The 15,962-nt window shown below is 32.2% G+C and overlaps 2 protein-coding genes across 3 annotated transcripts in view; both read right to left on the bottom strand.

Annotated features, from left to right (window-relative positions):
- The window catches only part of LOC126892788 (uncharacterized), a 163,277-nt gene that overhangs the window by 118,622 nt on the left and 28,693 nt on the right, over window positions 1–15,962 (bottom strand). The window lies entirely within an intron of this gene.
- Window positions 1,899–13,376, bottom strand: LOC126892791 (uncharacterized). Of its 2 annotated transcripts, XM_050662518.1 has the most exons (3): window positions 13,265–13,375; window positions 3,822–3,899; window positions 1,899–3,273 (listed from the first exon to the last, which is right to left on the bottom strand). In XM_050662518.1, exon 3 carries the CDS (start codon window positions 3,264–3,266, stop codon window positions 2,316–2,318), a length of 951 nt encoding a protein of 316 aa, XP_050518475.1. In that variant the 5' UTR covers window positions 3,267–3,273; window positions 3,822–3,899; window positions 13,265–13,375; the 3' UTR covers window positions 1,899–2,315. The 2 variants fall into 2 exon arrangements, with proteins under 2 accessions (XP_050518475.1, XP_050518476.1); XM_050662519.1 differs by lacking the exon at window positions 3,822–3,899 and having other exon boundaries at window positions 13,265–13,376.

The raw sequence follows: 15,962 nt of genomic DNA, 5'->3' as shown, positions 1-15,962 counted from the left end.
ATATAATTAAATAAAAGATGGTAAAATTCACTAGAAATATATTTACGCCCGTCAATGGGAGCAAGAATAGGATATTATCTACCCTACCCTATACCGGCATAGGGAAAATCTACCCTATGCCGGTGTGTGCTTTTATCTTGGGGGTGGTTCCCACCCCTTCTCAGGGGTGGAAAATTTTTTGGTAAGATAACCACGAAATTTGCTAGAGAACCTTAAACTAAGCAAAAACTGTTCTATAATTTTTTTTTGAAAACTCAATACTTCTTGAGTTGTTCGTGGTTGAAAATTGGCCATTTTCTTTAAAACGTAACACCTTTTCGAACGGTTTTTTTCCAATACCTTAAAAAATACGCATCTAACGAAAAAAACTGTATAAAACATTTTTGTAGGTTATAAAAAAAAGACACACTTGCCTTCATAAATCTTCTAGTTATAATACAAAAAGAGATATGGTATGTGAAAAAGTTTGTTTTTTGCTATATGCTCAAATTGGTGTATTCAACTTGAAATAACACAGAAACGGTCGATTTTATTTGTATAATGCTACCAATACTTTTTGTAGTGCTTAAAAATACCTTTAAAATGAGCAACGTTGAAGGTAAATTGCATTTAAAGTAAGCGAGATATCTTGCAAACAAAATTGATAACTAATGTATTTTAAGAAAAAATGAGAAGTAATTTTAACCCCCAATTCACTAGAATGTTAATGCATCATTTTCCGTCTACAATACCTTTTATTACAGTATTATTTCTATGTTCAAAATGTTGGACGAGTTTAAAATAAATGGTTTTTGAAAAAAATAAGATCCAATTATAGAGCGCATTTTTAAATTTTCTTAAAAATCTTCCTTTTTCTCCATGTAACTTGAAAATTATAACAGATACAGTAATGAAAAATGAAAACAAAATTTTTGTATAAAAAAACTCTACATTTTTGTATCAATCTTTTTTTCGTATCTCTTTCATTTTTGAGTTACATGGAGAAAAAGTAAGATTTTTAAGGAAATTTAAAAATGTGCTCTATAATTTGATCTTACTTTTTTCAAAAATCCTTCATTTCAAACTAGTGCAACTTTTTGAACATAGAAATACCACTATAATAAAGAGTATTTTAGAAGGTAAACGATGTATTTAAATTCTGATGGATGAGGGGTTAAATACACTTCTCATTTCTTCTTAAAATACATTAGTCATCAATTTTTTTGCAGCATATCTCGCTTAGTTTGAATGTAATCGACATCTAATACTGCTCATTTTAAAGGCCTTTTCTAGCACTACCAAAGTTATTAGTACCGTTATACACCTAAAATCAAGTGTTTCTCTGTTATTTCAAGTTGAAGACACTGATTTGAGCATGGATCAAAAAAGAAACTGTTCTCACCTACCATACCCCTTTTTGTATTATAACTAGAAGAATTCTAAAGGAATAACTCTCTTTGTTGTTTTATGAGCTAAAAAAATATATTTTACAGTTTTTTTTTTAGATGTCCGAAAGGGTATCATTTTTCAATGAAAATGGCCAATTTTCAACCACGAATAACTCAAAAAGTATTGAGTTTTCAAAAAATAATTATGGAACAGTTTTTGCTTAGAATTAAATTCTCTAGCCTTTTCCGTGTCTATTTTATCCAAAAAAAAATTCATCCCCGAGAAGGGGTGAGAACCACCCCCACGATAAAAGCGCACATGGGCATAGGGTAGACTTTGTTTCTTGAGCCACTCCTTACTTACTGTGAAAATATCAAGTAAATCGATGTAGTAGGATGGAATTCGCAGCCAAAGATCCTCATTGGCTGCCCTAATTGACTTGCATTATCGGCTTGCATTATTACAACGGCTTATCGGCTTGCCAACTTATATGTAAATAAATGAAAACACTGAATTTATATTATTTAATTACAAGCTTATTTATTTAATAATAAAACACTTAATACTAAAAACAAATAACTAAAAAAACTCACACGTAATAATTTATCTAAAACAAAATCGATACCGTTTACAGTTTATCGTAGACTGAACAAACAAACAGTTTTGCTTCCTTTACAATTTTACATAGTTTAATAGTACTTCTCGAATATCAACCTAATTCTGGTTAAGAATAATTATTTACATTTCTAAAACCCTAGAATCGGAAGATCCAAAAAGAATATTTACACAGACAGGTCATCGTATAAAAGGGTCTGTTTACAACATTCGAATTATAATAAATAGGCCTGAATCTTCGGCGGTATAGAAGCGCTAATAGCGTCACAATATTTGAGTATGACAAAATAAGTTTATATTTTACACTATAGAAAATAAAAAATCTTTCACATTTATACACCTTTACTATCAGTGGCTATAGTAATTGCAACGTCTTCATTTTCAGCTTCTTCAAGGGTCTCTACAACATCCTGGTATCTTCTACTTCTTCGATTAAATATCTTAAGCATCGCCACTTTTATATCTATATCCATCCTGATTAAAGTAATAATTAAAGCTAAAGATACACTGAGAGAAAACCATTCTGATAAAAACATTGTATATAAAACTATAGTGTGCCAAGTAAAAGATCCGTAGGACCACTCAAGCAGTTGGTCGTATAAAAAAAATGGGAACCAAAAGTAGATAATGATATTTGCAGATGCCAATCCGTAATTTTTAAGATTTACTTCTTTTTTGTTACTTCTGTAGTCCAGAAAGTTAAACAGTGAGAGTGATAACACTACAAAAATGTAAAGTCCACTAAGTATAAACATATGCACAAAATATTCAATAGTATCAAATAAAGCAGCAACTATATAAATTAAATAAATAGCATATTTGTTAAAGAGTGCAGAAAATTTTACAAAATGTGGACTGTGAATATTTAAAAACCAGTCAAAAGCAAGACACAAACCAAATAGAAATACAAGTGTTACTGATGCAACGTGCATCTTCCAAAAAGTGGAGTAGACAACCATTGGAAAAGTATTAAACCACTCCACTAGATCGGACAATGCAAAAAACAGTGAAAAAACCGTTACAGATACTATATGCCATATTGAATGATGAAGAATGTATATGTTGGTCTTTGTTTTCAGTTTTGGATTCTTTATAATAATTGTAATTATACAGATGTCAGCTGCTATGGAGAGAATGCTTAATATTATTTTTATGGTGTCTGTAAAGTATGATGTGTAATTAAGTATATCCCATGTTTGTTTCATTTGTTCGTAATACACAGTCATATTTACTTCTGCAAAGGGATCATCTTCAATGTCGGCAATATTAGATGTATCTGCCATCGTGAATCTAAAATAAGTTATTGAAACGTTAGTTAGTTGTATATTATGCGTTAATAGTCTATTAGTTATTAGGTCTTAAAGACAGGAAAAGAAACTCATGAATCAGAGAAAAAACAAAGGTGAACGATATATCAAGACAGGCGAATAAGCGAATTCTACACTGGCGACCATGGGGACAAAAAAGAAAAAGAGGAAGACCGCAGATGAGATGGACGGTCGACCTTAACAGAACGGCACGAAAGGACTGGATGCAGATCGCCCAGAATAGAGACCAATGGAGATTAACAGGGGAGAGCTATGCCCAGTACTGGGCGTTTAAGGCTGATTAGATAGATAGATAATTTATTAGTTAAAATATTATCAATCATTCTATTTGCTGTTATCCTTACACGACTTTAGCTCCCTTACAGATTTCTATAAGAGTTTTATGTTAAAATAAGCCAATCATCAATGGTCTATATCAATCTTTCATCTTTATTTACTTTTATAAAGTTTGTAAAGAGAAATATGTACTATAATTTTTAAGGTAATATAAACAACAGAGATTTTACTTACTTATTGGTTAGCTTCAGGGGAGACTATAATGTAATTATTCGAATCTTCTTGTGCATGCAGAGGTAAACTACTGATCATCTAAAAATATTTACAAAAATATGGGTACTTTGGAGCTCAACTTGAACCAAAATAATGCAAAAATTGTATAATAAATTAAATCCAAAAAATTAAGCCTAATAAGGCATGTAGAAGTCACAGCTTCAAACCCAATCTTGTCGACCATATTCTTAAATATTATGAAGAAGAATTAAATAAATTCGAAAAACAGATAAAACGTTTAAGATTTTTTCTAAATTTCTTGGCCATACCCATTGAATGCTACTTTGCTACGTCACAATAAATTTGTATATATTACAATATAGTTTGTTCAATTGGTTATGTCATAGAAGATGACATAGATTTTATGGGAAAAAGCGAATCTGCAGTAAGAGAAACAGAAAGCTAAAGAAGATTTAAAAACTATGGGGCCTGTAATAAAAATCAAGAATAACTAATATGTTAGTTACTAACATTTCCTCACAGATCTAAGCAGAATCGAATTTCAAATGGAATAGTTTTATTTAAGATACACGAAGAAATAAGAAACAATATTAAAAAAGGATGGAAGGACTAAAATGGACAATAAAACAAGTAGGCCTAAACATAAACTTTCAAAAACAAAATTAAATGACCAATTTAGTTCCAAGTGATGTTATGAGACTAAATGGGCACGAAGTAGATCAGGTTTTTAGCTATATCTATTTAGGGCATGAAATTAGAATAGGAAAAGGCAATCAAACTTGTGAGATCCAGCGTCGTATAGTCTTGGTATGGGCATCATTTGGCAAGATGCGACATATTCTAAAAGGAGCGCTACCGATTTGGTTGAAGAATAGTACATTATATACCGCGGGACTGAAGTAGTACATTTAATCCTGAAGGTAAAGTTTATGGCCCGACCGCAGGGAGGGCCATAATTTACCTGAAGGATTAAATGTACTTCAGTCGCAAGGTATATACGATACTTTTCGTACTTCCGGTATGATTTTATTAATTATTTCAATAATTTCAATCAGTTTTTTCTCTCTTCAACTCATTTAATAAACTGTCTTTAAAATAAGTTACCATAGTAACATTGCGTTGTGACAGTTATAATTTAGAAACATTGTCATTACTAGTGTCATTGTAAAGAAACATTGTTATTGATAATTATTGGTATCATGAGTGAAGAAGGTGTATCTGATATTGATAAAAGAGCAGCCGAAGTAGGTGAAGAATTGTTACCACCGAAATCTAGAAAACTATACGAGCAGCAGTACGATGCTTTTAAAAAGTGGTGCCGCTTAAAAAATGTGAGACAACCTACTGAAAATGCGCTGTTAGTCTACTTCGATGATAAATCAAAAGCGGTTTGTGCCTCAACTCTCTGGGCACATTACTCAATGCTGAAATCGGTTATTAACATTAGAGAAGATATTGATATAAGTATAACTGTCACAATATTAATTTGAATATTAACGTTAATTACCATTCTAATTAATTATATTTTTCAATAAAATATCCCTTAAATTCGTTTGTTTGTGATTTAATCGTTCCGGGAGTTTCGTCAATATTTAATCCCGGAGGGATTAAATGTGACACTTTAGTACCTGTCACAAGGGAGTGAAGTTGTCACTTTAGGCCCGGAAGTACGAAAAAGAGTTTATAACCCATGCATACTGCCGGTAATAACATATGGTTCCGAAATCATTACTTTTGTTAAAGTATACAACGTTAAAAGTAGATATTATTCTATAATTGTACAATACTCTATGTATTTACAATATAGACAGTTCTAAAATGTAATGTCAAAAAAAATACAATGTCAGTCATATTCAAGTAAAATATTTTTCCTATTTTCCTGTAATTCAGTGAATTATAATTGTTGATGGTTAGTTAGTCAGTTCACCTAAATTAATTTTTAACAGGTTACGGGCCCAACTCACGTGGGAACTGTGAACAGGTGAAAAAATATGCCCACCAGCAATAACGATTATAAAATTCAAGTAGACAAACTTGAGGGTCCTCTAGACTGGGCAAAATGGAAATGGCACGTTTCGATGTTATTACGAGCGTATGCACTTGAAGACATTGTGAACGGTATGCGTAAGTGTCCCGAGGTTGCTGAAAATTCAACTTCATTAGAAGTAGAGAAGCATCAACAGTGGTTAAAGGACGATCCAAAAGCGGCAAGTTTGTTAGCAGGTACTCTAGAAAAAACTGTTGCCGAGCTCGTGTTGATATGTACTCACGCTAGTAAAATATGGGACAAATTACGTGCGCGATTTGAACGTAGCAGTACGCAACGGTTAAACATGTTAATTTAAGCCTTTTTTAGAGTCCAACGTGATGAAAAAGAAGATATTAGCACACATGTTGCGAAGTTGCAGAAACTGTTTGTAGATTTGAATGATGAATAATTGCAGAAGCATGATGAAAATGTTTTATCCGAAAGAATGTTAAATGGTCGGATATTATCAACTTTGGGTAAGGACTTTGATAATTTCAAAGATTTGTGGGACACGATACCATCGAAGAATCAAACTTTTAATTTATTGATTGAGAAATTGTGTGCCATTGAATTACGTGACCAAAGTACCACAGAATCTTTTGCGTTTGTTGCACGCAATAGCTCGACAGAAAAATAGAAACAGAACCAAAGTACAACTACTACGAAGTCAAAGAAAAATTTACATCGTGCAAAAGAGAAATTTCCATGTCACAAATGCAAGAAATTAGCCCATTGGGCGAGAGAGTGTCCATTGAAAAATCTGCTGAGAATTTAGGCGAGAATAAAAGTAATGATACTGCTTTTTTGTCCGTTGTTTTATGTGCGTCATCTAACAATTGTATTCAAGCTGGGAAATAGTATTGTGACAGTGGAGCCACAAATCATAGCACTACAGATAAGCAATATTTCTCATCTTAGACAGAATTTTCAGAACCCGAAAAGATATCACTTGGTAAGAAGGAGGTATTTAATTAGCCAATGGACAAGGAGCAGTGAAAATACAAACGCGTCTGAATAATACTTAAATGGAAAGATGCTAAATTGAAGAATGTTTTTGATGTTCCTGAAGCAAGCGCTCATTTGTTTTCTGTGAAAGCTGCTGCACAAAGAGGGTTCGTTACAGTACTCGACGAAAAAGGTGTAAATCTACATGATAGAAATACTCTTGAATCTGTAATGACTGGGTACTTCCGTAATGGCCTGTATGCACTTGATATACGAGTTATGAAACCGAACAATCCCATTCAAGCAAACTTAGTAGAGGCAACAGATATGTTACAAGTGTATCATGAAAGATTTGGCCATCAGCATAAGCAACACGTAAAGAAAGTCTTGAAGAAAATGAAAATAGACATTGATGGGTGCCAAGAAAATTTTTGCGATGGATGTGCAATTGGAAAAATGCATAGATTGCCATTTAAAACTAGGGTCAACCGGCCACAAATAACTGGTGAGCAGATCCATGCAGATGTGAATGGACCCATGTATATAGAATCACTGGTAAAAGCACGTTATTACGTATGTTTTAAAGATGACTTTAGTAAGTTTCGGAAAGATTTCTTTATGAGGTATGTACCTTCTTAGAAAATTTTTTGAATAAAGCAAATACAAATGGCCATGTTGTTAAGCAACTGAGATGTGATGGTGGGAGAGAAAGGTATCTGAACTTCTTGCGAGTAGAGGTATAGAGCATTGCATTACTCCACCCTATACACCTCAGCAGAATGGTGTTGCTGAAAGGGAAAACCGTACCATTGTAGAGTGTGCTCGTTCCATGTTAAACCCATGCAAGTTGTCCAAAGGATTGTGGGCAGAAGCATGCAATACTGCAGTGTATCTTCTGCAGTCCCTGTCATCAATTGAGAATAAAAGTCCCTATGAATTGTGGTATAGAAAGCCAGTTGGGAGTTTGAAATATTTAAGAATATTTGGCACTGAATGTTATGTTCACGTAAACAAAAATTTTCGCAGTAAATTTGATGACAAGGAGATACATGGTTATTTGGTTGGTTACGTGAATGAAAGGGATAGTTTTAGAATATAAATTCCATCTGAAAGAAGAATCGTACCAAGGCACGACGTACGATTTAAACCTAAGGTTACATGCAATTTGCAAATTTTTGAAGTTAAAGCCGAATCAGTGAACCAGAATCAGTCGGAATGGTTTAATCTAAATGAAAACTCCGAAGAAGTGAAAGTATCAATGAAAGTATGGAATCTGAGAATATGGCCAGTATAGAAAGTGCGAGTGAAAATCAAGAAGTGAATAGAGAAGAAAGAAGCGATGATAGTGTCCAAGAATCTAACCGTTACCCTACGCGTGTTAGAAAGAAACCAAAATTGTTTAGCTTATCTACTTTTCGCGTTGAGGGAGAGTGTTAGAATATACAACGTTAAAAGTAGATATTACTCTATAGTTGTACATACTCTATGTATTGACAGTGTAGACTGTTCTAAAATGTAATATCAAGAAAATATAATTGCGAAATGTGGGAAAATAGAAAATCTTAATAACATATTTTTTGAATGCCCTATTAACTCCATTCCAAACTGGGATATCTACAATTTTTTGGCCAATAAAGGACTTCCCACCCCGATAACAATATATTCAATTTTACATAACGTAGATGAAGAATCAATCAGAGCAATTATGCGGTTTCTTAGCATAAACAGAATAAAATTAGAATGCTCAACTAACTACAACTTATATATAATTCATGCTTATTACTAATAGATTATGTTTGTTATTTTACCTTTAGTATGGTATAACTAGATCCAAACCCAGACATCCAAAGTGAAAGTTATCATCCAACACCAAATTGTTCTATATGGTCCACATAATGTTCAGAAAAAAGTCACACATTTTTGAGCGTCGGGTTTGGGGTGGAGAGGGGGGAGAAATCGGTAAATTCGTAGTTTTTTAAGTTTTTCGTCAATATTTCTAGAACTATGCGGTTTAGCATGAACAACCATCTATACAAAAATGTTCTGCATTAAATTTGAAACAAAAAAGGTTCTATGCATAATCCTTCTAAAATGAACGGTTCCAAAGTTACGGAGATAGTATAGTATAATGGTCCAAAAAAGGGTTAACCCATTCATTAAAAGTAACAGTTTTCCTCCAACACCAAATTGTTCTATATGGTCCAGATATTGTTCAGTAAAAATTTACACCATTTTGAGCGTCCGGTTTGGGGGGCAGATGGGGGAGAAATCGGTAAATTAGTAGTTTTTTTTTATGTTTTTCGTCAATATTTCTAAAAATATGTTTTAGCGTAAACAATGTTCTATACAAAAATGTTCTACATCAAATTTAAAACAAAAAAGTTCCTATACATAATTGTTATAAAATCAGCGATTCCAGAGTTATGGAGGATGAAAAGTGGAGGTTTTCGATACTTTTTATATTTCTTGGGCAATTTATAATATTTTTACTGATTGAAAGAAATTTTCTTTAACAGGATTTGCTATTTCAGTGGCCGATGGTATGTTAGTGATAAGCCCTTGAAGAAACGTCAACCTCACCACCCAAAATCATCATCAATTACCCAAAAAATATAAAAAGTATCGAAAACCTCCACATTTCAGACTCCGTAACTCTGAAACCGTTGATTTTATAACAATTATGGATAGGACCATTTTTGTTTTAAATTTTATGTAGAACGTTTTTGTATAGAACATTGTTTCGCTTAAACATAGTTTTAGAAATTTTGACGAAAAACGTAAAGAAACTACTAATTTACCGACTTCTCCCCCATCTTCCCCCCCCCCCCCAAACCGAACGCTCAAAATGGTGTAACTTTTTACTGAACAATATGTGGACCACATAGAACAATTTGGTGTTGGAGGAAAACTTTTACTTTGGATGTCTGGGTTAGGCCTTTTTTTGGACCAATTATAATATACTACCTCCGTAACTTTGGAACCGTTCATTTTAGAAGGATTTTGTGTAGGACCTTTTTTATTTCAAATTTAATCTAGAACATTTTTGTATAGAAGGTTGTTCATGCTAAACCTCATAGTTTTAGAACTATTACGAAAAACTTAAAAAAACTAAGAATTTACCGACTTCTCCCCCTCTCCCCCCATACCCGACGCTTAAAAAGGTGTGACTTTTTTCTAAACATTATATGGATCATATACAACAATTTGGTGTTGGAGGATAACTTTCACTTTGGATGTCTGGGTTATGTCATTTTTTGAATCAATTCTATCACACTACTTGTACAAAAAGTAAATATTTAGTCAAAGTTATCACCATAGCAAATTTACTTTAAAAAATCAAGAAGTAGACATATTCGGTGGGCCCGACATGGTCATGAGCCAGTTAACGTCGTGACCGCCAACCCGATCGAGCTGACCAAATTGCATAAAGCAAGGCCAATAACCAAGCAAGCAAGTAAGCAAGCAAGAAAATATAATGTCAGTTTTTTTCTCTCTCTGATTCTGGTCTTGGTTTAGAACTAGAATCTTTAGCCACGTAATTGAATAACTTATCACTAAGTCAGGTGTAATGTGTAGTGTGTGTGTGTTGAGTAAGTGTCTTGTTATTTTGCAAAGTCGATGTCATTGTACTTACAAAGAGACGCTAATTGTATCCGAACGTCTGCGGTCCCTCCGGTGAGTACCGATCCCACAAGGACAGAAACTATTTTCACTTATTATTTTATAATGAAAAAATTCCTGACCCTGGTGAGATTCGAACTCACTACCAGTCGGAACTTTCGATCCAAAGGTTAGGCGCTCTTTAATGTCAGTTATGTTCAAGTAAAATGTTTTCCTATTGTCCTGTAATTGAGTAAATTATAATCGTTGTTGGTCATTTAGTCAGTTTACCTAACTCAATTTTTAGCAACTTTGACTAAACATTCTGCAAATAAATTGAGAATAACCCACAGAAAAATAAGAAGAGCAATGTTGGGAATAACAAGAAGAGATATGGTACCAAATAGGATAGTGAAAGTGAGGACTTAAGTGACAGATGTCACAGAAAAAAATACACAAGCCAAATCTAGATGAGCTGGACATGAACCAGGTTTAAATTATAATAGGTGGACCAAAAGACAGAGTGGAGACGTAGAGAGGATATAAGACACCTAGGTATACCACCAAAATGATGGATGGATGACTTGACAAAAACAGTGGATAGTGGAGATAAAGAAGGCACAAGATAGAAAAAAAATAGAAAGATATGAAGGCGACCTATATCCAACAGTGGATGCAAGAGGTTGAGGAATAGTCGAGGAAATGAAGCATTTTGGCTCGCAATTTTTTCGTCCAGCATGGATTTACTTGATATTTTCACAGAAAGTAGGGAATAGTCCAAAGATCATTTTCTATATCATGCCGCTGTACGCTAAAACCTTGGGGGTGGTTGCCACCCCATCTCGGGGGCGGGAATTTTTTATTATATTTTAACTATGTAAATCGATGTAAAAAGTGATTATAAGAAAAAAATGTTTCTTACATTTTCTTCGTAAAACTAATATTTTTCGAGTTATTCGCGCTTGAAAGTATCAGTTTTTCGATGAAAAAATCGACTTTTTTAGAGGGTTTTTTGAGAATACCTCGAAAAATATGCATTTAATCAAAATAACTGTAGATATCAAAATTGTATCTTTTAGTAACACAAATCAAATTATTTTTCTGTAATATCGCTAAGACCAACACAAACCGAGATACGGCATGTTAAAAGTTAGCTTTTTTCATCAAATGCACAATTTGAAATATTCAAAGTAAAATAACGGAAAAACTTTACATTTTTCGAGAATAACTTACATAATCTTTTTTCAATTATACAGTTAGGCCTTTCAAAAAAAATAATAAAAAGTTTCTAGTCTGAAAAGTATGCGACTTATGATCAAAACAAGGCCGGTACCTGCTTTTCTCTATGAAAAATCAGTGAAAACAACCCCCTAACTACCATCCTGATTAAAAATTGGTCTTCGCCTTTCTGTAATTCCTTTTACATTTGTATTATAAATACACCTAAGAAGCTTAACCCATTTAAAAGGCCTAATTTTAGAAAAGTTGTGAGTTTAAAGAAAAATAAATTTTTTGGAATTTCCCATTTTTCACCTTTTACTTCAAAATATCTCCGAAAATACTGGAGATACGAAAAAAATGATAGATTACCAAATTGTAGCTTCTTTAATAAATAAAATTCTCCTGTGCATAGATTTTCATTACAGTGAAGAGTTAGCGAGATATAGCTGTTTAAAATCTCTATTTACGAGCAAACACCCCCTTATTCGAGCCCTTTAAACCCACCCTAATTAAAAACTGAGGGATCTTCCGGAATTTAGTGTACACAGTCTTATAACTCTTCAAAAATACTACAAAGTCATTTTTGAAAAATCGTTTCACCGCCAAAAATGAAGGAGCTATGTTTATAAAACTAATTTTTTTTCGAAAAATTCGGATAGTCCGCTTATGGATAATTTTCAATGTATGTATAATACCACAGAACCGGTTCGTATACTGGAGGATGACTAAAAAACTATTTGTATTTGTATTTGTACATATTTGTAAATTCGTATTTTTGTGTAAATAAATGTTTTTGTAATTCTTTAATTCTACTTTATTTTTCTGTATAGACCTATTAAAATATCTACTTATAAAAACTGTAATGCTATTAAGAGTGGTCTTTAAGGGTTGAAATATTATAATATATCCTAAAGTATAAAACAATCATTATTTAACCAATCAAAACCAAATTTTACCCATATTAAAGTATACAATATTTTTATATAACTTTGACAATAAGGGGTTGTTTACACCCTTAAAAATAATCAACTCCCTTAAGCATGATAGAGTATATGAAGTACAGGTTGAGATGATCCTAATCCCAAATTTTTATGTAAATCGATGCAAGCCGAAATTATTCTTTTAGGATAAGTAAATTTTTTATATATAGCTCCAACAAGGGTGGTTTTAAGGGTTGAAATATTATGATAGTATATCTTAAAGCATAAAACATTCATTATGTAATTAATAAGAACCAAATGTTGACAATATTAAAGTTTAAAATGTTATTTTATAATTTTTTACAACTAGGGGTAGTTTTCACCCTTACAAAACCAAAAGCGTACAACGGCTCAATATAGAAAATGAACTAGAGGGTGTAATGAGCTTAATCCCAAATGTTTGTACAAATCGATGCTGGACGAAAAAATTGCGAGGTTTTGCCATTTTTTCAGCTTCATTTCCTCGACTAGAATGATGATGATAATGATTGAAAAAAGGGTCGCGTTTGTCTGTTTTATTTTATTATTAAACATTTTCGGCATATTTAAAAAAACTATTCGAATTTGTTCGATAATTCTTGCTTTATTCTTCTGTTACAAAGTATTTTTATGGTTAATTGCGGATCATTAAATAAAGAAATAGTAAAAAAATAAAAAAAAATACCTACATTTTTCCCTTCTCTCTACAAAGTTCAAATGAACCACATGACACCTAAAATACCTAATTATTCAATTTACTTAAAATGCGTAATTTGCACTATGCAAAGAGCTATGTAATGCACTTCCAAATAATGGAAACTGCAATAATGAGGGGGCTGTGCATCTATGTATCAAATTACGAATGACACTGTTCAATATATCACGTGAATAGGTAAATGTGACAGACAATAATTATTTTTAGAAGTTGTATATAGTTCTTCCACACTATCTTTTCCCATGCATGAAATTATTCACGAATTACTTTTTTTACTAGGTACCTTTTTAACTCGCAGAAACTAGTATCGCAAAGTTAAGCCGATTTTCCATAGAAATCACAATAAGTTAAACAAGGATAAACAATACATCTTCCGTTATAAAGCAATAAAGTTTTATTTGTTTACCATTGAATTATTTTTTGTTTATATATTTATAAGAAATAAATATATTTCAGTTAAATAAAGGAAATAAAGGGAAAGTTGCAATTCTGACTTTTAGGTCCCCAAACAAAAAAGATTATTATTAAAATCGTAGTGTTGATAACTCAATTTGTGAAAAATTTGGATTTGTGTCACTGTTTCCCCAAATGTGCGATATATTAAAAATATTAATTATTTTCTTTTTTATGTAATTAACTCGATTATTTCATTCATAAGAGATTCTGACCAATAGAAAGCTACATAAATCTAAATTAAATCGATTATTTTTTAATTATTTTAACTTCCAATCGTATAGTTAGATATTTGATCACGTGTTTATGCCGTCCAATCAGATTAAAATTATACTGAGAATTATCTACTGTAGAAAATTAACGATAGAATTTTTTTAAGTAGATTGTTTCTGTTTAATGGCAACCAGTTTCCTAGTTTTGACAACTGTCACATTTAAGAAAATATCCATAATATACGTATTAAAAAATAATCTTGCGAATATCACACGACAGTAAGAATAAATAAGAAAATAATGCTTCATTTTTACTCAAATTTGTTGTCATTGGGCAATAGCCACACGAGCCCTGCGGGCTCTCGTGTCTATTGCCAGACAACAAATTTTCGAAAAACTGTCGCATTATTTTCAATTTATTCTCACCCTCTTGTGATATTATACCCGATAATTTTTGATATTTTCCCATCGTCAAGTATATTACGTCAGATGCCCTTCGTTGCTACGAAAAAATACATTCAGTGACATTAATGACAATTAATGTTTTAAAAATTATAAAAGTGATGACTTTCAATCGTCAAATTAATATTTATAACAAATGTGTGTTTAATTGTACTAATTTGTACTTACATAAATAAATTACAATAAAATTTTGGTGTTGAACAGTTTTATTCATGAAATAATCGCAACAAATTGCACTCGATCTCTAAAATTAATATAGAATTTTAGAGCTCTTGTGCAATTACTACTGGTTATTTCATTCATAGGGGATTCTGACCAATAGAAAGCTACAGAAATCTAAATTAAATCGATAATTTTTGATAATTTCCCGTCGTCAAGTATATTACGTCAGATGCCCTTCGTTACTATGAAAAAATACATTCAGTGACATTAATGACAATTAATGTTTTAAAAATTATAAAAGTGATGACTTTCAACCGTAAAATATTTATAACAACTGTGTGTTTAATTGTACTAATTTGTACTTTCATAAATAAATTACAATAAAATTTTGGTTTTTAACAGTTTTATTCATGAAATAATCGCAACAAATTGCACTCGATCTCTAAAATTAATATATAATTTTAGAGCTCTTGTGCAATTACTACTGATAGTTTTGTATTTCTCAACAGTATGTAATATTCTAATCTTTTAACAATAGTAACTTTGTTGTTGTGACTTTTTTTTTTAATTTATTTATTACCGTTCTATATGTATGTTTATATTAGTAATAGTCTGTATGGTGTTTAAGGTGTTTAATATTGAGTCCATCAATCTCCTCAATAATGAAAAAATATTAAACTCTTCAATAAAATACGTTATACGTAGGCATGCGTGCTGCTCTTTTAATTGCCGAACAATTTGGATTTAAATTTCGAAGCTCTATCTGATGCACCGTTGAACTGACGATCTCAAGAAAATGTCAAGAAATTGGATGCAAAGTGCTCAAAATAGAGCACAATGGACAAAAATGAGGGAGTCCTATGTCCAGCAGTGAACCCAAAGGGTTGGAGGGGAGGATGAGGATGATGATGATGAACTGATGCACTGTAATGCACGACTGACACTCTCAAAGTGTTCGATAATGTTTCATGATATACTACAGTAAAACCTGTCTATAACGGTCACTAAAAATGACAGAACTATTGGCCGATATAAAAAGGTGGCCGCTAATACCAGGTTTTGTAGTCCACAAATTTTGGTTGGGGGAACTTTGAAACTGGCCGGCTAGTTCAGGTGGCCGGTTTTGACAGGTGGCCGTTAACACAGGTTTTACTGTACTTCATTAGATCATATTTATCGTCTTCTTCTTTTTGTGTAGACATAGCTCTGGCTGTTTTTTCAATATACCTCCAGTAAGTTATAATTAGTAACTCTTCAAACTAATGATAATTATAAGAGTTAATGATAAAATTTGTATAATACAGGAGATTTGTAACTGTGGATTTACATTGGCTAAAACCATGTTGTTCACCAATTATTATGTTTTTACAATCAAAACTTAAC

This window comes from Diabrotica virgifera, chromosome 9 (genome assembly GCF_917563875.1).
Source record: "Diabrotica virgifera virgifera chromosome 9, PGI_DIABVI_V3a".
NCBI classification, from domain to species: domain Eukaryota; kingdom Metazoa; phylum Arthropoda; class Insecta; order Coleoptera; family Chrysomelidae; genus Diabrotica; species Diabrotica virgifera.
Note: the sequence above shows the minus strand (reverse complement) of the source record. Positions and strands in the feature narration are given on the sequence as shown.